Source organism: Canis aureus, chromosome X (assembly GCF_053574225.1).
Source record: "Canis aureus isolate CA01 chromosome X, VMU_Caureus_v.1.0, whole genome shotgun sequence".
NCBI lineage: Eukaryota > Metazoa > Chordata > Mammalia > Carnivora > Canidae > Canis > Canis aureus.
In genome coordinates, this window is record NC_135649.1 from 110,047,746 (window position 1) to 110,071,062 (window position 23,317).

The 23,317-nt window shown below is 38.6% G+C and overlaps 1 protein-coding gene across 10 annotated transcripts in view; it reads left to right on the forward strand.

Annotated features, from left to right (window-relative positions):
• Positions 1 to 23,317, forward strand: part of SCML2 (Scm polycomb group protein like 2) — a 101,128-nt gene that overhangs the window by 17,551 nt on the left and 60,260 nt on the right. For 2 of the 10 annotated variants that reach the window (XM_077889963.1, XM_077889964.1), the window contains 4 exons: positions 9,045 to 9,092; positions 13,000 to 13,070; positions 14,003 to 14,237; positions 17,925 to 18,013. In XM_077889963.1, coding sequence (XP_077746089.1) covers positions 9,050 to 9,092; positions 13,000 to 13,070; positions 14,003 to 14,237; positions 17,925 to 18,013 — 438 coding nt within the window. In that variant the 5' untranslated portion in view covers positions 9,045 to 9,049. Of the gene's footprint in view, positions 1 to 5,505; positions 5,552 to 9,044; positions 9,114 to 9,898; positions 10,013 to 12,999; positions 13,071 to 14,002; positions 14,238 to 17,924; positions 18,014 to 23,317 lie in introns of those variants that run through there. The other 8 variants (XM_077889956.1, XM_077889965.1, XM_077889957.1 and 5 more) reach the window with 8 other exon arrangements.

The window sequence follows — 23,317 nt, forward strand, 5'->3', positions numbered from 1 at the left end:
TGTATACATAGACCACAGCTTCTTTATCCATTCATCTTTTGATGGACACCGAGGCTCCTTCCACAGTTTGGCTATTGTGGACATTGCTGCTATAAACATCTGGGTGCAGGTGTCCCGGCGACTCACTGCATCTGTATCTTAGGGGAAAATCCCCAGCAGTGTAATTGCTGGGTCGTAGGGCAGATCTATTTTTAACTCTTGGAGGAACCTCCACACAGTTTTCCAGAGTGGCTGCACCAGTTCCCATTCCCACCAACAGTGCAGGAGGGTTCCCCTTTCTCCACATCCTCTCCAACATTTGTTGTTTCCTGCCTTGTTCATTTTCCCCATTCTCACTGGTGTGAGGTGGTATCTCATGGCGGTTTTGATTTGTATTTCCCTGATGGCCGGTGATGCGGAGCATTTTCTCATGTGCTTGTTGGCCATGTCTATGTCTTCCTCTGTGAGATTTCTGTTCATGTCTTTTGCACGTTTCATGATTGGATTGTTTGTTTTCTGAGTGTTGAGTTTAGTAAGTTCTTTATAGATCTTGGATACTAGCCCTTTATCTGATAGGTCATTTGCAAATATCTTCTCCCATTCTGTAGGTTGTCTTTTAGTTTTGTGGACTGTTTCTTTTGCTGGGCAGAAGCTTTTTATCTTGATGAAGTCCCAATAGTTCATTTTTGCTTTTGTTTCTCTTGCTTTCATGGATGAATCTTGCAAGAAGTTGCTGTGGCCAAGTTCAAAAAGGGTGTTGCCTGTGTTCTCCTCTAGGATTTTGATGGAATCTTGTCTCACATTTAGATCTTTCATCCATTTTTAGTTTATCTTTGTGTATGGTGTAAGAGAATGGTCTAGTTTCATTCTTCTGCACTTGGCTGTTCAATTTTCCCAGCACTTGGCTGTCCTTTCTCCAGTGGATGGTCTTTCCTGCTTTGACGAATATTAGTTGACCATAGAGTTGAGGGCCTATTTCTGGGTATTTTTAAAATACTTATTAGAGAGAGAGAGAGAGAGAGAGAGAGAGAAATATACGTGCATACGCACAAACTGGATGAGGGGCAGAGGGAGGAGCAGGGAGCCTGATGTAGGGCTTGACCATGACCTGAGCCGAGGGCAGATGCTTTACCGACTGAGTCACCCAGGTGCCCCTGTGTATTAACTTCTGTAGTAAGTGTTGTTTTTCATTTTTTTTGTACATGAAAATGTTCCAGTACCATTTGTTAAAAAAAAGAAAAAAAATCCCCAAACTGTCCGTTCTTCATTAAATTACCTTGGCGCTTGTATTGAAAATCTTTTTTGTATGTGGGTGTGTGTATGTGTTGAAAATCTAAAAAAAAAAAAAAAAGAAAAAGAAAGAAAAAGAAAATCTATTCACCATATATATGTGCATCTTTCAGGACTTTATTCTGTGTCCTTGGTGTATATGTCAGTCCTTGTGCAATATCACTCTATCTTGATTAAATATTGCCTTTGGATAAATTATTAAATCCAGTTTATTAATATTTTCTTTTATGGTTAGTACATTTCTATGTCTATCTAAGAAATTTGTGTGCATGGTACATGGATTTGTTTAAGTCTTCAAAGATTTACTTTTAATCATCTCTATACATATATCTTCACCTTCTAGAATTACAAGATTACTTATTCAACTAATGGGAGCAACTGATAACACTTGAGATCAAGAATTCAGTTATGGTTGAGAGATTTGAGAGAAGGGCATAGAAACCTAGGTATACCTTTGATGTGTGACCCATCCCTCAGTTTTTCAACTGAGCCCCTTTGTAAGTAGTGGGACTTATTTTAATGTAATAACAACTTTTTGCCCTCTGATTAGAGTTGGTCAGTGCCTTCACTCCTTCATCTCCCTTTACTTTCTGCTTCAATTCAGCACGTTCTATATATTTCATTTGTCTTTTTCCTTTAGCCACTTGGCTGTGGTCTTTAATTGAAAACATCCTCACTCACAGTAGTATTGAATATTCAATTCATTTGATTTTTTTTAAAGATTTCACTTATTTATTTATTCATGAGAGACACACAGAGAGAGGCAGAGACACAGGCAGAGGGAGAAGCAGGCTCCATGCAGGGAGCCCGACGTGGTACTCGATCACAGGTCTCCCTGGGCTGAAGGCCTGCTAAACCACCGAGCCACCCGGGCTGCCCTCATTTGATTATTCTAATCTGACTTTCAGGGCTGATATCTCAAAAGGGGAGGTTGTGCTTTGTGAGTCATTTATGTATGTGGGTGGCTCCTGAAGGCATGGGTCCTGAGAGACTGCAGAGGGAGATGAGAGCCCAGAAGGAACCTGAGCAACTCTAGCATTTCATAATCAAGTAGAGGAGGCAGGAGCCTCTTTAGTGTCTGCTCATTTTGTGTCTTTTTTTTTCCTTTTTATTTTTTTATTTTTTTTTTATTTTGTGTCTTCAACCTGAAATTCCTTTCTTTGTCTTCTCTGCTTATTGAAATACTCATCTTTAAAGGATCAGTTCAAGTGCCACTCCTTTTGAAAAGGCTTCTTTTATATTCCCAGTTAATTGTGCTTTGTGTCTTTGCACAGAGCACCACTTTTACCTATCTTAATAGAGCTTGGGTTTTATTCTTTGTTCGGTAATTATTTGTTAATATGTCTCTCTCACTAGATTTCCAAGTTCTTTTGTAGTAGACTGTGTATCTTCTATCTACAACAGCACCAAGCACATAGGAATTCTGTAAATATTTGTTAAATAAATGACTATATCACACCTGGAAACAGATGGTGGTAATGTAGAAAGGAACAAGAAAGGCTTTAGGAAAGTGGTGGGATTTATGTCATCTTAAAGGATGGATAGGATTTCAAGAAGCAGCAGAAGGAAGGGTATCTCATGCAGATAGAACAACATGATGAGTTTTGAGCTAGGCCACAGGATAGGTGTAGGTGGTAGATTCAGGTGGCTTTGAAATTGTGAGGGGCCTTAAATAGGCCCAGCAGAAAATTTTTTATTCAGTTTGGTAGTCAGTGAAATTACTGAAGCAGGTAGGTGGTTTGGGCAGAAAGTCCATATCTTTTTTTTTTTTTTTAAAGATTTTATTTATTTGAGAGAGAGAGAGAGAGAGAGAGAGAGAGAGAGAATGCATGCACAGAAGCAGGAAGAGAAGCAGAGAGAGAAGCGGGCTCCCCGCTGAGCAGGGAGCCTGATGCAGGGCTTGAACCCAGGACCCTGGGACCATGATCTGAGCCGAAGGCAGACACTTAACTGACTGAGCCACCCACGCACCCCAGCAACTTAGCCCATATCTGATATGTATTGAGTAGGTTGGAGAAAGACCCTTGTGGCAAGAGGAGTTAGGTGGCTACAGTATCAGGCCAGGCAGGAGCTAATGAGTGTATAAATCAGTGCCAGGGGAAAGAGAAATGAGAGAGTAAATGTTGGCTGAATATGTGAATGAAAGAAGAGAACCTCACACATTCAGTCATGCCTGGGGTTTTAAATGCCAAGTACCTAGAAGAGTAGTGTGTTGGTAGAAGAAACAAAAATGCCAGAAGGAGCAAGTTTTGAGGAGACGTTGGCTTGAATTTAAGTCTGTTAAGTCAGAGATACAGAAGGTGTTCTAGGTGGCGTAATGAATGTGTTCTCCATGGGCTTCCTTTATTTTAATTGTTTAGTTTTTATTTAAATTCAATTAGCCAACATATAGTACATCATTAGTTTTAGATGTAGTTTTCAGTAATTCATCAGTTGCATTTAATACCCCATGCTCATCCTATCATGTGCCCTTCTTAATGCCCATCAGCCAGTTATCCCATTTCTCCCCCGGCTTCAACAACCCTAAGATCACAGGCTTCCTTTATTTATTTATTTTTTTAAAAAGATTTTATTTTTTCATGAGAGACAGAGAGAGGGAGAGAGAGAGAGAGAGAGAGAGAGAGAGGCAGAGACACAGGCAGAAGGAGAAGCAGGCTCCATGCAGGGAGCCCAACATGGGACTTGATCCTGGGGCTCCAGGATCACGCCCTGGGCCGAAGGCGGTGCTAAACCGCTGAGCCACCCAGGCCGCCCCACAGCCTTCTTTTAAATAAGAAATTACCTTGCATTATACACATAATCATGGTCTGACCACAGGCACACCTGTGAGTAATGGGAGAATAATGAGAGGTGGATATTCTATTGCCATATTAAATATTTCTGTGTATATACCTCTTTTATAGAACTCATATTGTGTTTATTCATATGCCTGTTTCTGACTGGATGGAGCTGTTGGAGGACAAGGACAGTGTATTATTTATCGTTGTTGTAGATTGCCTGGCATATTGAGGACATACAGGAAAAGTTTGAGTTAATCAATTAGTGACTCACAATACATAGATCTTTGAACAAGTAATTGTCTTGTTAGAAGACTTGACTTTTGCAGTTTTTACAAGTTTTACCAACATGGTCATGACTCTTCTACCGCTCCATAATATGGGCTTAAGTGGGTTTTCGGATAGGCCTTGATTGAATCCCAACTCTACCAATTTACCATCTGCTCTTTTTAATTCATTTAACCATAAAAATTGACCCTTTTATTTTTTATTTTTTTAAGATTTTAAAAATTTATTTATTCATGAGAGACAGAGAGAGAGAGAGAGAGAGAGGCAGAGAGAGAAGCAGGCTCCACGCAGGGAGCCCAATGCGGGACTCGATCCCGGGACACCAGGACCATGCCCTGGGCCAAAGGCAGGCACCAAACTGCTGAGCTATCCAGGGATTCCCAAATTCACCCTTTTAAAGTGTTACAATTCAGTTGTTTTTAGTGTATTTACAAGGTTGTATAACTATCACCACTATCTAATTCCAGAATGTTTTTTTTTTTTTAAGATTTTATTTATTTATTCATGAGAGACACAGAGAGAGAGGCAGAGATACAGACAGAGGGAGAAGCAGGCTCTGTGCAGGGAGCCCGATGTGGGACTTGATCCCGGGTCTCTAGGATCAGGCCCTGTGCTGAAGGCGGTGCCAAACCGCTGAGCCGGGATCCCTGGGTGGCGCAGCGGTTTGGCGCCTGCCTTTGGCCCAGGGCGCGATCCTGGAGACCCGGGATCGAATCCCACATCGGGCTCCCGGTGCATGGAGCCTGCTTCTCCCTCTGCCTGTGTCTCTGCCTCTCTCTCTCTCTGTGACTATCATGAATAAATAAATAAAATCTTTAAAAAAAAAAAAAAAAAACCGCTGAGCCACCCAGGCTGCTCCAGAATATCTTCATCACCCCAAAAAAGAGACATCTTACCCATACCCATTAGCAGTCACTCTCCCAGTCCCTCTTTTCCCAGCCTCTGTCAACTACTAATCTTCTGAACTTTTTTTTTTAGAGGATACTCTTAATTTTTTAAAAATATTTTATTCATTTATTCATGAGAGACCGCTGAGCCACCTAGGGATCCCCCTGAACTTATTTTTATTCAAGGAAAGAAATAAACGATATAACTCTATAGCAGATTTCTAATAATAATACCCTTCAGAAATCTGCTAAAGGGAGGCATTAATTAATCTTTCTCCTTGTAGGAAAGAATACTAGAAAAGGATACCATGGGACGAACGGTGAATGAAGGTAAGATTTGCTTTCTAAACATAAGATTTTTAGTTATTCATTTGGAACGAATACCTTCTAGTAGACTGAACTTTTTGGAAAAAAAAAAAGCCCTTCTGGGGCAGCCCAGGTGGCTCAGCGGTTTAGTGCAGCCTTCAGCCCAGGGTGTGACCCTGGAGACCCGGGATCGAGTCCCCACATCAGCCTCCCTGCGAGGGGCCTGCTTCTCCCTCTGCTTGTGTCTCTGCCTCTCTCTCTGTGTGTGTCTCTCATGAATGAATAAATAAATAAAATCTTTTAAAAAAAGTCCTTTTAGAAATAAAGTCATAGAAGATGTTAGGTGTTTAGAATTGTAATTTCAGAACTGAGTAGCTATTAAACATAATTTTGTCTTTCCTTCCTAGTTTTATAAGTGAGAAAACTCACACTCAGGGAGTTTAAGTGAACAGGTCATAAAATCTGTGACAGAGTCAAAATCAGAGTCCATGGGAGCCCCGGTGGCTCAGCGGTTTAGCGCCTCCTTCAGTCAAGGGCGTGGTCCTGGAGACGTGGGATCCTGCCTCTCTCTCCCTCTGTCTCTCTGTCTCTCTTATGAATAAATAAATAAAATCTTAAAAAAAAATCAGAGTCCAGGGATCCCTGGGTGGCGCAGCGGTTTGGCGCCTGCCTTTGGCCCAGGGCGCGGTCCTGGAGACCCGGGATCGAATCCCACGTCGGGCTCCCGGTGCATGGAGCCTGCTTCTCCCTCTGCCTGTGTCTCTGCCTCTCTCTCTCTCTCACTGTGTGCCTATCATAAATAAATAAAAGTTTAAAAAAAAAATCAGAGTCCAGATCTGCTAGCCCTAATATGTTTGGTTAAAAAATGCTTCATCCTGGGGTGCCTGGGTAGTTAAGCATCTGACTCTTGATTTTGGCTCAGGTCATGATCTCAGGGTTTTGAGATAGAGCCTCGCATTGGGCTCTGTGCTGGGCATGGAGCCTGCTTAAGATTCTCTCTTCCCTCTCTCTTTTCCCTTTCCCCCTAAAAGAAAGAAAGAAACAAATAAATAAAAATAAAAAAAATGCTTCGTCTTGTCTTGCTTTAGTGAGAAGTCTGCTCACTGTCCCTTGAATATGCTGTACTCATTTGCACCCTCTGTTTTGAGTTGAATAGTTGATCCTTGAACAACATGGGTTTGAATTGCATGGGTCCACTTACGTGTGGATTTTTTTCTGATAAATATATTGGGAAATTTTTTGGAGATTTATGACAATTTGAAAAAACTTTCAAATGAACCATTTCTACACTATTAGTAGTTAAGATTTTGAGGAGTCAAAAGTTATTTGTGGATTTTCGACTGCAGGTGATGAGTATCCCTAACTCCCATGTTCTCAAGGGTCAACTAACTGTATTTTCTTTTCTATGATAGATTCTGCACACTTTTGGCATCCTAAATCCTGTTCTTTCAAGATCCAGTTCAAGTTCCGTGTCTCTTATGAGCTTTTCTGTGGCTGAATGCTGAATTTTGTCCTCTGCTGTTCCCAGTTTTGTCAAATGTTTATAGTTTGTGTAATCTTGTAACTAGATTCTCAGCTTCTCTAGAGCAGGACCATGCCTTTACAGTTTCATTTTCTTTCCTATTAGAAAATCTTACTGTAGAATTATTTAGTAAATATAAGTGTGTACTTTCTTTGTACTAGTCAAGTCATTAAATAGAAAGCAGCTTATATATCCATCTCAAATGTTCACATATCTTGAGGAGGTACTGAGTCATAACCAGAAAGTAGATCTATTACCTTAAATTGTACACTTGGTATCATTCATAGATCCCTTCTTTGAGAAGCTTGTCATTTGACAACTTGGGCATCAATAAGGTAAAACAGTGATAGATTGTCAACACATTAAGTATGGTTAAATTCCTGAGTTCGTAATAGCACAGCAAAACAAAACTGGTAATCTGTGGAGATTGCTTGGGATCCAACTCATTATTTTAAAAATTAGAAAGTAAAGGAAAAAAATAAAGTGTTGCTTGTGATTTTCCTATGTGATATGTACCTCAGGTAATTGAATTCATTGAAGAGGGGAGGTTTTTTCTATACAAGTTTTCTGGCTAATAAAGACAGGATGAAGGTGCCTGGGGTGGCTCAGTTGGTTAAGCTTCTGCCTTTGGCTCAGGTCATGATTCCAGGGTCCTGGGATCTAGTCCCACGTTGGGCTCCCTGCTCAGTGGGGAACCTGCTTCTTCCTCTTCCTTTGGCCCTCTTCCCTGCTCATGTGCACTCTCTTTCTCTCTCTCTCAAATAAATAAATTCTGAAAAAACATAAAAACAGGATGATAAAATTAGGATACCTTCATTTTGTAACCGCTAATGAACTAATGGATCCAGGCAATAGCCATCCGTGGCTGCTTATATCACAAAAAGAAAGAGAACTAGATTATTAGGAGCCTCCTATGAGAAGTACACACCACCACCTGTGAAGTCACCATCTTTTCTCTCCCCCTCAAAAAAGCCAAACCTGAATGTGATTAAACTCTTCTGGATCAAAACACTAACACCTTATATTTAGAGAAAATATAAGGACCAAAAGAACTCTGCACCATAGGATCTAGTCCGTATAATCCAGATTGTAAAACTAAACTGGCATCATCAGCATCAAAAAATTTCCAGAGGAAGGGAGAAGAGAAAGAAAAGGAAAAGGAGCCTATAAATATCAAAAGAGACTTAAGGCACATTATCCATTGCTATATATGGACTTTATTTGGGTCTTGATTCAAAGAGACACACTTAAAATAGGACATTTGGTGAAATATGAATACTGACTGCTTATTTGATGTTATTAAGGAATTATGGTTAATTTTTCAGCATAATATTATTTTAAAAAATTAATCATTTTATATATATATATGGACAAAATGTGTTATTTGTAAATTCATAAGGTCTAGTGTTATTGGAGCTCCTCAACTTGGTACAGACAAAAATCTCTGCGTAGTCTTTTGAATCATGTTGTATTCCAGCTTCCTTCGTATGTTTTAAACTCTTAAAAGCGTGCAGTTTATTATTTTTTTTAATTTTAGAGAGGGGGAGAGGGGGGCAAGCTCCCTTTTGGGGCTTACATTTGAGTGGAATGAGACATACAGTAAATAAAATAAATGAGCAAATTGTAAGATACACAGTATGTTAGAAAGTGAAATTCTGTGTAGAAAATGAGGATATTAATTATAAAATTAAAACTGGGTCTTATTAGAAAATAGTTTGTAGGTTTTCTTTTTTTTAAGATTTATTTATTTGAGAGAGACAGTGAGCGTGAATGGGGGAGGCACAGAGGGAGAGAATCTCAAGCAGACTCTCCACTGAGTGCAGAGCCTGATGCAGGACTCAATTCCACAGCCCATGAGATCATGATCTGAGCCAAAACCAAGAATCAGACATGCAACTGACTGAGCCACCCAGGTGCCCCTAGTTTATAGATTTTCTAAGAGCACTTTTAGACTTTTGCTATAGCTTTCCAGACTATTTTCTTTGTTTTTTTTAGATTCAATGGATGTCAAGAAGGAGAATCAGGAGAAACCTCCAAACTCAGGTATATCCTCTGTGCAAAATGGTAGGTTTTAAAGAAGTTCAGTACAATGTATTTTTCTTTTCACTCAGTGTTAGTATGAACTCTTACTGCTTTCAGTATAGTCTATGTATAGCAAACTCCTGTAAATATAAAACCTGAGTAATAGGAAAGGTAAAAACATTTTATTTTGAAAATTTTACTTTGGTTTTATTTTAGAGATAAAATGGTATGTGATTAAAGTAGAAAATATGCATTTCAATGCAAATTTTGCCAAATTAAAGGTATCTAGTTAATAATTGACATTACCAATTAAAAATGATAATGTGATTATTAATAAAAACCCTTCTAATATTAGAATCAATGAAAATCCTTTTTTTTTGATAGTCAAAAGATAGTTCATTGGATGAAAGCTTAGTTATTAGGAGGTTTGACAGATCTGTTCTAGAATCCTGGCCTCATTCTTTACTGGCCTTTTGACCTTGGGCACATTACTCAATGTTCTTAGTCTCTTTTTTCTTCTCTATAGCACAGGAATACTACTATTTACTTCATGGGACTGTTGTAATTAAATAAAGAAAATGAATGTAAAGCATTTATTATAATGCCTAGGTATACAGTAAATGTTCAGTAAATGTTTATTAACCTTGAGTTATTAATTCATGTTTTAAGTTCCTTATTGGGAACAGGATGTGTATAGCACTGCATCAGAGACTCAGGAGATTGAATCTAACGCATTGTACCTGCTCTTAAGGAAAACAAGAAAATTAATCATATGCACACAAAAGCTGAATAAAATAACTATAACAAACTTACTGTGTTTATCCGAGTTTTCCAGGCAAACCTTTTGCCCCTTGTTTATCTGTGGTACCTGTCCTGCCAGCCCCACTCTTGGGGTAGTTCACCTATGACTTTCTGTTCCTACAGGAAGACAGCCTATAGAGGTAATCTCCATGGAATCATTCTTTCTTTCTTTCTTTCTTTCTTTCTTTCTTTCTTTCTTTCTTTCTTTCTTTCTTCTTTCTTTCTTTCTTTCTTTCTTTCTTTCTTTCTCTTTTCTTTTCTTTTAAGATTTTATTTATTTATTCATGAGAGACAGAAAGAGAGGCAGAGACATGGGCAGAGGGAGAAGCAGGCTACCTGTGGGGAGCCTGCTGCGGGATTCAATCCCAGGACCCCGGGATCACATGCATGAGCAGGGGAAGGAGCAGAGGGAGAAGGAGAGAGACAGTCCTTAAGCAGACCCCACCGAGCATGGAGCCCCACATGGGGCTTGATCCTATGACTCCAAGAATCATGACCTGAGCTGAAATCCAGAGTTGAATGCTTAACCGACTAAGCCACCCAGGTGCCCTTGTTTTGCTATTTTTTAAAAAATATTTTATTTATTTATTTTATTTGAGAGAGAGTGTGTGCATGGGGATAGAGGGAGAGGGAGAGAATCCCAAGCCGACTTTATGCTGAGCATGGAGCCTGACATAGGGCTTGATCCCCATTACCTGATCATGGCCTGAGCCAAAACCAAGAGTTGGACACTTAACCGACTGAGCCACCCAGGTCTTTTATAAATGCTCTCCAAGGTCATATGGTGTAGTAGAGCTTCAGTTAGAACCTTGGGTTTCCTGATTGTCAGGTTAGTGCTTAGGAGGTCACTGAAATATCCTGGTCAGTTAATTTTGGAATTATGGATCTCAGTTTTCATTTAAAAAAGTATGTGTGTGTGTGTGTGTGTGTGTGTGTGTGTATAAAGATTTTATTTGAGAGAGAGAGTGAGTAGGTGAGAGAGAGAGCACAAGCGGGGTGGGGTTGGGGGTGGGGACAGAGGGAGAGGGAGAAGCAGATGCCCTGCTGGGCAGGGAGCCTGACTTGGGCTCAGTCCCAGGACCCTAGGATCATGATCTAAGCCGAAGGCAGATGCTTAACTAACTGAGCTGCCCAGGTGCCCCTAAATATATATATTTTAAAATTTTTATTTTAAGTAGGCTCCATGCCCAATATGGGACTTAAACTTGACCCTGAGATCAAGAGTCCCATACTCTATGGACTGAGCCAGCCAAGTGCCACTGTTTTCACTTTTGACAAAGCTATCCAGTATTAATAAATTTAGGTACATCTATGACTTTTTAGTTTTAGAATGATAATCCATACCTTTTATTCAGTGACTTATATGTATGCTACATCATTTAATTCTCAAGTACCTTGTACTGTATGTATTACTTTCCCTCATTTTGTAGGTGAAGGAACTAAGGCTGAGAAACTGAAATGACTTGCTCAGGTCACATAGCCTGTAAGAAGCAGAGCCAGACTGGAAAAAGGCAGGTTCGACCTCAGAGCCCATATTCTTGACATTCTGCTGCATGCCATTCAGCACTGTGGTAGGGTTAGCTTCATATCATCTGCAAGTGGAATTAAACCCAGCTTATTTTTTTAATGGAACAATCTCTTAGATTTATCGTTAAAAAAAGCAGAGTGTACAGTGTTATGTATGACATGCTTAATACCATGTGTAATATGTGTATATACACATATAAATACATACACACACAGTGCTATGCTGAAGCTGACTCATACCAGCTTGTGAGAGCCACATGTGCACATCTCTTCCTAGCTTTGTAATTGTTGACTTTGCCTTGTCACCTTGTGATTAGCTGTGGTGGTAGTATTTATGCCATAGAAATCTGCAAACACTACCAGTCAGGCTTTTAATTTATTTTTCTGGAAAGCTGGTTGTTAAACATTTAACAACACTCCATTTGTGTGTATGTGTATGTGTGTATAAGCATTCTACCCTTTGAAGGATATATAAGAGGCTGGTAATTCCCACAGGAAGGGAAACTGTCAAACCCAATATTTTTATAGTGAGGAAATTAAGCAGGAGTATAAGTGGTTGATGAGAATTGCATTTTGTATGAATTATGGGGCACCTGGGTGGCTCAGTTGATTAAATGTCCAACTCTTGATTTTTGCTTAGGTCATGATCTTGGGGTTGTGGAATCAAGACCTGCAAGGGCTTCCCACTCAGCTGGTAGTCTGCTTCTCTCTCTCTCCTTCTGCCCCTCCTCCTTGTGCACATGCTCACATGTACTCTCTCGCTCTGTCTAAAATAAATTTAAAAAACCCAAAAACACTTTGTATGAATTAGTAGTACCTTTGATACTGTTATCAAGTCTTTTTCTCAGTGTCTTGACAGTCTGACTGGAACAGTGAATTGAAGTGTGCAAGCCAGGCAAAGTACACTGCTTTCTGACCTTCTTCAATACCATTGTAATGTATCACGAAGACTGACTGAGAGAAAGGACAGCAAGGGTTTGTAGAAAATATAGATCATTAAAGTAATTCATATCAGTGACTGTACTGATGACTGGTTTACTGCTTTGCTCTGCCACCATATTCTTGATACCCTGTATGGAGATCTAATAGCCAATTGAGAAGCAACTCTGATTCTTAGATTTTTTTTCTTTCCATAAAGCATTGCAGGGGTAAGACTGTTAGATCACATACCTAAACACCTTTAGTTCTCCATGAAAAAACAAAGAAGTGCCTTCACATTAATGGGATGAAATGATCTTGAGTATACACTTGTCTTGAGTAAATTTATATTGGAGACAGATGAGTAGAATTTGCTCTTACTCTATAAAATATCCTTCAATTGTTCTTAAGAGTCTACATTTTTAGAATCATTGTGCTAATTCTTCATTACATTGACAAGATCTGGAGTGTAATTTATATCAGAGCTGTTATCAGAAAGTTGTCTTATTATTTCTATGTTGATAATCAAATGCAGATCAGGAAATTTGAATTTACTCTTTAGGAAGTCTTTTTTTAGAGAGATATGGAGCTAAAGTCCCATTTTACTCCTGAGAGTTAGTATATATATTATATTTGCTAAAAATACCCTTCTTTTGTGTGTATATATATATTTTTTTCCCAGATGATTTCCACTGGGAAAATTACTTGAAAGAGACTGGATCTTTGAGTGCCCCTTCAGACTGTTTCAGACAGGTATGTCAAAATTCTATAGATATTAAATATATTAATGTAAACTCTTAATTTGTTGAGGGATGTCTGTGTGATTGTTAGGTTCTAGCAGTGTGAGGACATGAAAGGGTTGTAGTAGTGCCATTTAAGGGCCAGATGGTTTCTTTGCATTCATTCATTAAGAATTTACTGTGTCATGTATACTAAGCCCTTATGATTGTCCATCTGGAGGGAAAGACAGACATGTAAATAATTAATTATGAAAACTATGATAACTCTATACTGGGAGTGCTCACAGAAGAGGTGATATCTGAGATGGTTGGAATGAGGAGAAAAATATTCCAGGCAGAGAGAACATCCAAAGCAAAGGCACATGGATGTAAAAGAACCTGAGTGTTGAGAGATGGCATGGGGTGGCTGGAACACAAAGCCAGTGGAGGTGATAGTGTGGGAATAAGGTTAAAGGTGTGGGAGCTTTTAAACTGTACTGAGGACTTGGACTTAGGCAGTGGTGAGCTGCCTGTTGGTTTATTTCAAGGGGAATGGCCTAATCAGATTCTTATTTTAGAAAGCGACTCAGGGTACATTTTATAGACTGTATTTGGGTTGCCTGGAGTGGTCAGAGGAGTGAGACCAGCAGTGAGCAGTGTTTTTATGCTGCATGTCAAGCCAAGGAGAGGGTTTGGAGATCTTTTCCTTGACCCTTATAGTTCTTTTGCTCACTATCTGCCATGACTGTTACTTAAAATATTTTGCAGGTATTCTGGTAACATAACTGACCATTTGTTTTTCTTACAGTTTAATAAAACATTTTAATAAAACTTTATTTGCATTTAATAAAACTTTTAATAAAACTTTATTTGTGTGCATTTTAATAAAACTTTATTTGTGTGTATGTGTGTGTGTGTGTGTGTGGTACACACACACACACACATACATATATGTAATATATACAGTCCCAGGTTCCACCAGCTAATGACTTCAAAGTTGGCATGAAATTGGAAGCCCATGACCCTCGCAATATGACTTCGATATGTATAGCCACAGTTGTTGGAATTACTGGTGCCAGGCTACGTTTAAGACTGGATGGTAGTGACAACAGAAATGATTTTTGGAGACTTGTTGATTCTCCAGACATACAGCCTATTGGGACATGTGAAAAGGAAGGGGACTTACTTCAGCCTCCACTGGGTAAGGATAAACCGTTTTTAAAATTAAATATTCTTACTAATGTAATATTCAGTAGAAAAAGTTTCAAGTAGCCTTTTACTCATTTATTTTTAAGATTTTATATTAGTTTTTAAAGGTTTTATTATTTATTTGAAAGAGAGTACACATGAGCAGGGGGGACAAGTCGACTCTGCACTGTGCACCAAGCCCATGGGGCCAGGTCTCAGGACCTGAGCTGAAATCAAGAGTCAGCCGCTTAACCAACTGAGCCACTCAGGTGCCCTAGATTTGATTTTTAAATAATCTTTACACCCAATGTAGGGTTTGAACTCACAACCCCAAGATCAAGAGTCACATGCTTTACTGACCAAACCAAGTGGATGTCCCTGAAGTGGCCTTTTAGAAATCTCTTCTAGGCATTTTTGCAAATAGATATTTATTGTGGAGAATGTATGAGAGATCAACTCAGTACCATATGTTACAGAGTTTCACTTAAATACACGTTTGGCATATGTGTGCTGAAGGTTCTCCACTCCAGGGCAAGACATGTGCTGTCTTCAAACTTGAAATTTCAAAAGCAGCTCTACTAGGTCACACATGCAGATTCAGAAACCCTTTTGGGGGAGAAGTTTGTAGCATTTGTTACGAGTCACTTTTCCCCTCATTATTGTCTTTTGAGCTATTCAGCATTTTTGGCATGGCGGTGAGCACAGGAGAAGGGTATGATTCCACATTCAGACCCCAGTTTCAAACTTGGAATTTCATTACAACTGTAATGAGAAGAAATAGTGAGAGGGGTAGAGGTCAGTACCTTTAAGTCTTTGAAAGGGAGAAAACTGATGGAACTTTATAGCAAAAGTTTTTAAGTACAAAGTTCTCAATTTTTTTAAAGCACTTTAAAAAAAAGTTTTATTTATTTATTCATTCATTCATTCATTCATTCATTCGAGACAGAGAGAAAGAGAGAGAGAGAGAAAGAGAGAAAGAGAGAGAGAGGAGAGAAAGGCAGAGGCAGAGGGAGAAGCCGACTCCATGCAGGGAGCCCGATGTGGAACTTGATCCTGGATCTCCAGGATCACGCCCTGGGCTGAAGGCGGCGCTAAACCACTAGCCACCTGGGCTACCCTTGTTTTTTGTTTCTTCTTTACAATGCTGAAAATGAAAATTCTCTATTGTAAAGCACAATGAGAGAATGGATTTCTTTTTGTCTCTGACTAGTTAATTCCCTTAGAACCCCAAATTTAAGATATTAATAATTGCCACTCTTATAGCAATATATTTTTATACTTTCCTTGCTCTATTTGTTAATTATTCCTAATTCCTAATTTGGTTTAAAATATTTTAAAAAATTAACTAAAGATGTGTTATTCCAAGAAGGTGGTTTAGAGTGTGTTTTCTGCCTTTTGCCTTTTCTTTCTTCATATCATTTATGTTTTAAATAGCTCTTAAATCATACAGAATTCAGCAAGAGATAGAAAGAAGTGTAAACCTGAGGCATAGTACTTCCCTGTTTGGATTTGATTTCTGTTTACAACTGATAATATGTTTTTGAATTTTGTTTAAAGGAAGCATAGCTGTTGTGATTGCCAACATTTCAGACACATAGCCAGATTTATGGTTACTGTTTTTCATGTTACTTTTAGAATTTGTTAATTAAAAATATGAAATACATAGTGCATGCTGATTAATATGTATTTTGATAGTACGTATTAAAAATACACAATTTTTGCCAGTTTGATCATTAGGTGCTTCACATAGTTTCCATTTTAATATAACACAGCTTACTTGGTTTTCTTTTATTTAAACCTTAAAGGTTATTAAAAGATTTTTTAAAGTTTTAGCATACAAACAGAAAAGCATACAATTCATAAGTGTACAGCTTATAAATGAACACATCCATAAAAACCATCACCCAAATCAAGAAACAGAACATTATCAGCACCCCAGAAGCCCCACTCCTGCTGATCCCCAGTCATAAACCTCCTATTCCCAAAGGTACCACTATCTAGACTTCTTAACATTGTAGATTAGTTTTATATGTGTTTGAATTTTTATATACACTTTTATCTGTGTTTGACTTTAGGCAATTAAAGAATTAAGAAAAATGTCAAATTAAGATGATGATGATGGTGATGATGATTACATGATGTAATAGGACAAGATGAGGGTTAAGAGAAAGGCATAAGGACCAGAGAATTATATTTGTGTTTATTTTTATTTATTTATTTTAAAGATTTTATTTATTTATTCATGAGAGACACAAAGAGAGGGGCAAAGACACAGTCAGAGGGAGAAGCAAACTCCCTGGGAGGAGCCTGATATGGGACTTGATCCCAGGACCCTGAATCATGCCCTGAGTGAAGGCAGACACTCAACCACTGAGCCACGCAGGCATCCCCAGAGATTTATTTTTATGCAATATTCTAATGACAATGTAGTAATTCCATGTTGTGGATAATTATTTATTAGATATCATTGATAACACTAATTTATTATCAGGGAGTATATAATAACCTCCCCTTCCCCGCATTTTTTTTCCTAGCAAAAATTATTTCCCTGGGTCAGATTAAGGGGATTTTGGTACAGGATTAATATAGGATGACTTTATGTCTGAACTTTTTTGCGTGTTTAATCCAAGTGATGGACCCAGCGACCAGTAATTGCCAGGGATACATGTGCCTCCCTACCTTAATGCATGTATCCACCAGGGATACATGCCAAGTTCTCTTTAATTTTGGCATCAGGGCAGGGAAGTGCTGCATGAAATGGATTGCTCCCAGAAGGCAATAAAACTAGCAGACCTCTACCCCCTGTTGCATGTGCCATATGCTGTGATATTCACCATTAATTGGTGACATCTCTAAAAAAGATACCGTTGAGTGTATTTTGATTTCATCTGATACAAATTCTAAGAGAAGATCTTGTTTAGTGTATGTAAAGATTGCTCAAGTGAGAGCTATCTTTCTTCCTAACATATTGTGTGGAAAAATTTCAAACATAAAGAAAAGGTGAAAATATTTTACAGTGAACACCCACATACCCACTACCTAGGTTCTACCATTGTCATTTTACATCCTTGCTTTATCAGTTACCTATCTGCCTATTGATTCATCAATTTATCTTATTTTTAAATATGTATTTCAGAGGAAGTTATTGATGTCAGTACACTTCCCTCAAATGCTTCAGCATGCATATCATTGATTAGAGTTGAGTGTTTATTTACAGTTTTTTAAAAATTTTGAGGTGAAATTGATATACAATGAAATGCATCATTGTAAGTGTACATTTGCTAAGTTTGACAGAAAACTCTTTGTGAAAGAAAATAAGGCAGGGACTCTAAGGAAAAAGAAGGGCTGGAAGTTTTTTGCAGCCTTTGCCATGCTTTCGTGACTGTTGGTGGGAACTGAAAGCTCTTCTGGGTTTTGGCTTGGATCACCTCTAGTATTATGGCCCATTTCTAACAGATATATGTGTATGTTGGTGAACTTTAGCTACTGACTTCTCTAAAATAAGTTTCTACCCCCTACTGTTAGCATTGTTGCCAAATAATGCAGTGGGTACAGTAGAACTGATTGGAGCTGTTTCCTTAGTTTCTCAATAAGAAAGTCATTCTCTGGAGAAGAATGATAAACAAAACCTATTTTTTATACCAACTTGCTCTAATATCACAGGGAGGCTTTTTTCATGCTGATTTATTTTATAAAATAGGTTATCAGATGAATGCATCATCCTGGCCAATGTTCCTCTTACGAACACTGAATGGATCTGAAATGGCACCTGCAACATTCTTCAAGAAGGTAAGAAAAATGTTATAAAAAGCTTCCATCACCTGAGCTATAGCTTTATTGTTTTAATAGGGGTACTTAAATACTTTGTCTTCTTCGATATGGAAAAATAAAAATTCTTTTTAAATTACTGGATTGATAAGTGTATTAATCTGCTAAGAGCTGCAATAACAAAGTACCACAGACTAGGTAGCTTAAACAATAGCAATTTATTTTTTCACAGTTCTGGGAGTTAGAAGTCCAGAATCAAAGTGACATCAGGGTTGGTTTCCGGTGTGGCCTCTTTCCTCAGCATATAGATGGGTACCTTTTTGCTGTGTCCTCACATGGCCTCTTCTTTGTACATGTGGGGAAGGAGAGGTATCTCTGGTTTCTCTTCCTCTTATAAGAACACCAGTCCTATTGGATTAGAGCCCCACCCATATGATCTCACTTAACCTTTATTACCTCTGTAAAGGCCCTATTTCTGAACACAATGACATTGGGGATTAGGGCTTCAGTTTAATTTGAAAGGGTATCATTCAAATTCAGGATATCATTCAAGTTCACCATTCAGTTCATTACAGGGACTTAAACACAGAAATTTATTTTCTTACTCTGGTGGCTAGAAGTCCAAGATCAAGGTGTCAGTAGGCTTGATTTCTTTGGAGGCCTCTCGCCTTGACTTGTAAATGGCTGTCTTCTCTGTGTTTTCACGTGATCTGTGTGTCTGTGTCCTCCTTTCCTCTTTTTATGAGGACACCAGTCATTGGATTAGGGCCCAACCTAATGACCTCATTTTAACTTAATTACCTCTTTAAAGACCTTGTCTCCAAACGAAATCACATTCTGGGGTGCTGGGGGTTAGGATTTAAGCATGAATTTGGCAGGAGTGGGGACACAATTCAGTCCATAACAACAAGTCATAAAAAAAAGTCTCAATTATAATCACCCACTAGTCAAAATAGATTTGTACCTTCTTTCTTCACCTTAAATATGAAAGGAGTGCTCTACTGGAAGCAAATGTTCTTTGCTATTTTTTATTTACCTTCAGAAGTGAAGCTTCCCCTCACTTTGCTATATTAGTCATCCTTTGACATTGGAGAAAATGATGATGGGCCAAAAAACCACTTGAAAGTTACTTAGAGAGATTTGGTTTCAGAAGTTAAAGAATGTTAAAAACAGTCATCAGAAAGAATTTGTTATAAGGAAATATTTGTTATGTAACAGGGAAAATTCCAAAGATAGTTTATGCTCTTGAGAAAATGTTGAAAGAGTACATTATGTTAAGAAACAGTGAGTAAAAGCCAAATTTTAGTTAAATTATGGGTCAGAATATTTCTTTCTCACCCTCTGTCCTGATTCTTTTCTCAGTCACTTAAATTTTATTATAATTATTTATATCAAAAAAAGGATTCAGCAATTCCATACATTTCTCAGTGCTTATCTCAAGGTAAGTGGACTTTTAATCCCCTTTATCTACTTCACCCCTCTCCCCACTCACCTACCCTCTGGCCAACTACCAGTTGTTCTCTATTTAAGAGTCTGTTTTTTTGTCTCTTTTTTCTTTGCTTTGTTTTGTTTCTTAAATTCCACATATGAGTGAAATCATATGGCATCTGTCTTTCTCTGACTTATTTCATTTAGCATTATACTCTCTAGCTCCATCTGTGTTGTTGCAAATGGCAAAATCTTTTTTATGGCTAATATTTCATGTATATGTACATATATCTGTATATATACACCATATCTTTATCCATTCATTTATGGATGGACACCAAGGTTACTTCCATATTTTGGCTTTTGTGTATAATATTGTGGTAAACATAGGGGTGCATTTATCTTTTCAAATTAGTGTTTTTATTTTCTTTGAATAAATACCCACTAGTGGAATTACTGGATCATAGGGTAATTTTATTTTTAATTTCTTGAGGAACCTCTCCACTATTTTCCGCAGTGGCTGCACCAGTTTGCATTCCCATCACCAGTGCACCAGGGTTCCTTTCCACATCCTCACCAATATTTGTTATTTCTTGTTTTTTTGATTTTAGCCATTCCAACAGATGTAAAGTGATTTTCAGTGAAGCTTTGATTTGCACTTCCCTGATGATGAGTGATGTTGAGCATCTTCCCTCCCTCCCTCCCTCCCTCCCTCCCTCCCTCCCTTCCTTTCTTTCTCTCTCTCTTTTTTTTTTTTAAAGATTTTATTTATTTGACAGAGCGCACAAGTAGGTGGAATGGCAGGGAAAGGGAGAAGGAGGCTCCCCACTGAGCAGAGAGCCTGATGTAGGGCTTGATCCCAAGACCCTGGAATCATGACCTGAGCTGAAGGCAGATACTTAACTGACTGAACCACCCAGGCACCCCATTGAGCATCTTTTTATGTGTCTATTGGCCATCTGTATGTCTTCTTTGGAAAAATGTCTATTTAGATGCTCTGCCCATTTTAAAATCAAATTATGTGTTTTTTTTGCTGTTGAGTTATAGAAGTTTTTTATATATTCTGAATATTAACCCCTTATCACATATATCATTTGTAGATATCTTCTCCCATTCAGTAAGTTGCTTTTTTATTTTGTTGATGATTTCCTTTGCTGTGTAAAAGCTTTTTATTTTGGTGTGGTCTCAGTGGTTTAATTTTGCTTTTGTTTCTCTTGCCAGAGGAGGCATCTAAAAAAGTAGAAAGATAGAAAATAGAAAGATAGAAAAACAGACACAGAGAAAAATGTTTCTATGGCCAATGTGAAAGAAATTACTGCCTATGTTTTCTTCTAGGAATTTTATGGTTTCAGGTCTCACATTTAGGTTCTTAATCCATTTCAGGTTTGTTTTTGTATAATAACATGATCCAGTTTTGTTGTTTCTCATATTGCTGTCCATTTTTCCCAGAACCATTTATTGAAGAGACCGTCTTTTCCGCATTGTTGTGAATTAATTGACCATTTAAGTGTGGGTTTATTTCTGGACTCTGTTCTGTTCCATTGATCTATGTGTCTATTTTTGTGCCTATACCATACTGTTTTATTACAGCTTTGTAGTATATCTTCAAATCTGGGATTATGATACCTCCAACTTTGTTCTTTTTTTTCAAGATTGCTTTGGCTAAGTTTTTTTGTTTTTAAGATTTTATTTATTTATTCATGAGAGATAAACAGAAAGAGGCAGAGACATAGGCAGAGGGAAAAGCAGGCTCCCTGCAAGGAGTCTGATGTGGGACTTGATCCTGGATCCTGGGATCATGCCCTGGGCCAAAGGCAGACGCTCAACCACTGAGCTGCCCAGGTGTCCCAGTAGGAATTGGATTATATTATTATTTTGTTGTCTCTTCCTAGACTGTGAGTTCCTTTTGAACAGTAAACTGTCTTTGTATTCTAGGTGTCTGTTGTAGGTCCTGGTACATACTTGTTAGATGAAGAAAAGATGGAGAGTACAGGAAGATGAATACACATATAGGGAGAAAATGGGTTTTGTTTTGGACATGTCAAGGTGCCTTTGGTAAATCTGAGGAGGGATGACTAGTAGACTGTTGAAAGTGTTTAGAACTTAAAAACGTTTGGCTTGGGTATGTGGATATGGGAGTTTTTAGCTTAAATGGTAATGATGGAAGCCTTGAGAATGAATGAATAAGCTAGTCCAGAGAGATTACCCAGAAGGAGAAGAGAGGAGTGTCAAGGTTAGAACCTTGAGAAATACCCACCCACCTTATGATATATAAGTATCCTTATCAGATAGTTACTAAAGGTTGAGAAGAAAGCTGATTCTTGACTATTTGGGGGATAGGAGGTTTATTGGTTACATTAGCAAGTACTAAAGACCAGGTGAAAAGCGTCCTTAGGTAGAGTTAAATTTGTAGTTGTGGGTGCAGAATATCGAAAGTTCATTCCTGGTGGCCTGAATTTACTTTGTGACATAGGAAACTGACAAAGGTTGGAGGAGAGGATTCGCACATGGATTGAATGTCTACTGTGTTCCAACACTGGGGTAGAGAACTTACTCTGTGGTTGAGCGGAAAGTCAGTTAACAAAATAATAAACATATAATGAGGATACATAAAATTAGTCGTAAAGTGAATGGTAAATGGAACAGCAGGTATATGAGATGGGAAAAGCAATGGCCTGGGAAAGATGGTGGTATTTTAGAGGACTCAGCTAAGGATGAACACTAAATACATGGTACTACATGTAATAAACATATGAGACTTTTCTCCAGCAGTGTTCACCACTATAAATAGATAAAGTGAATGGTGATATTTTTTTTGGGGGGGGGATTGCCTTTTTTTTTTTAAAGATTTTATTTATTTATTCATAGAGACAGAGAGAGAGAGAGGCAGAGACACAGGCAGAGGGAGAAGCAGGCATCATACAGAGAGCCTGACGTGGGACTCGATCCAGGGTCTCCAGGATCACGCCCTGGGCTGCAGGCGGCGCTAAACCGCTGCGCCACCGGGGCTGCCCGAATGGTGATATTTTTTAAGAGTTTATTTATTTATTATTTATTTAGAGCATGAGCAGGGGGAGGGGCAGAGGGAGAAAGAAAATCTCAGGCAGACTCCAGTCTCAGTGTGGAGCCTGATGTGGGGTTTGGTCTTATGCCCTGGGATCACGAGTCATACACTTAACTGGGTAAGCCACTCAGGTGCTCCATGGTGGTCTTGAATTAAGGTTTGAAGATAATAAAATGACAGGAAGATAAGTTGATTTTGCGTAACACGATTCTCTGTAACCTGGATATGAAAGAACATGATAGAATGTTAGAGTGCTTGGTCCCCTTCACTTTTTTATCTCTGTCAGTGGTTCTCAAATGGGAAGGGGGTGGTGATTTGTCCCCCATGAGACATTTGGAAATATTTGGGGACATTGTTGTTCATCACAACTGTGTTTGTGGGGTTGGTACTTTAATCTAGTGAGTGGAGACCAGGGACACTGCTAAACATCCTACAATGCACAGAATAGCCTCCACAGTAAAATGTTGTGACCCCAAATGGCAGTAGTGCCAAGGTTGAGAAACTCTGATCTGTATTTATTCCTTGGTAATCTCATCTAATTCCTGGCTTTATTTTTTTAAAGATTTTAAATTTATGTATTCATGAGAAACACAGAGAGGGAGAGAGAGAGAGGCAGAGACACAGGCAGAGGGAGAAGCAGGCTTCATGCAGGGAACCCGACATGGGACTCGATCCCAGGTCTCCAGGATCAGGCCCTGGGCTGAAGGCGGCGCTAAACCACTGAGCCACTTGGGCTGCCCTAATTCCTGGCTTTAAATACAGTGTATATGCAGATGATTTTCAAATCTGTATTTCCAATTTGGACTTTTGCTCCCAACTCAGACTTGAATATC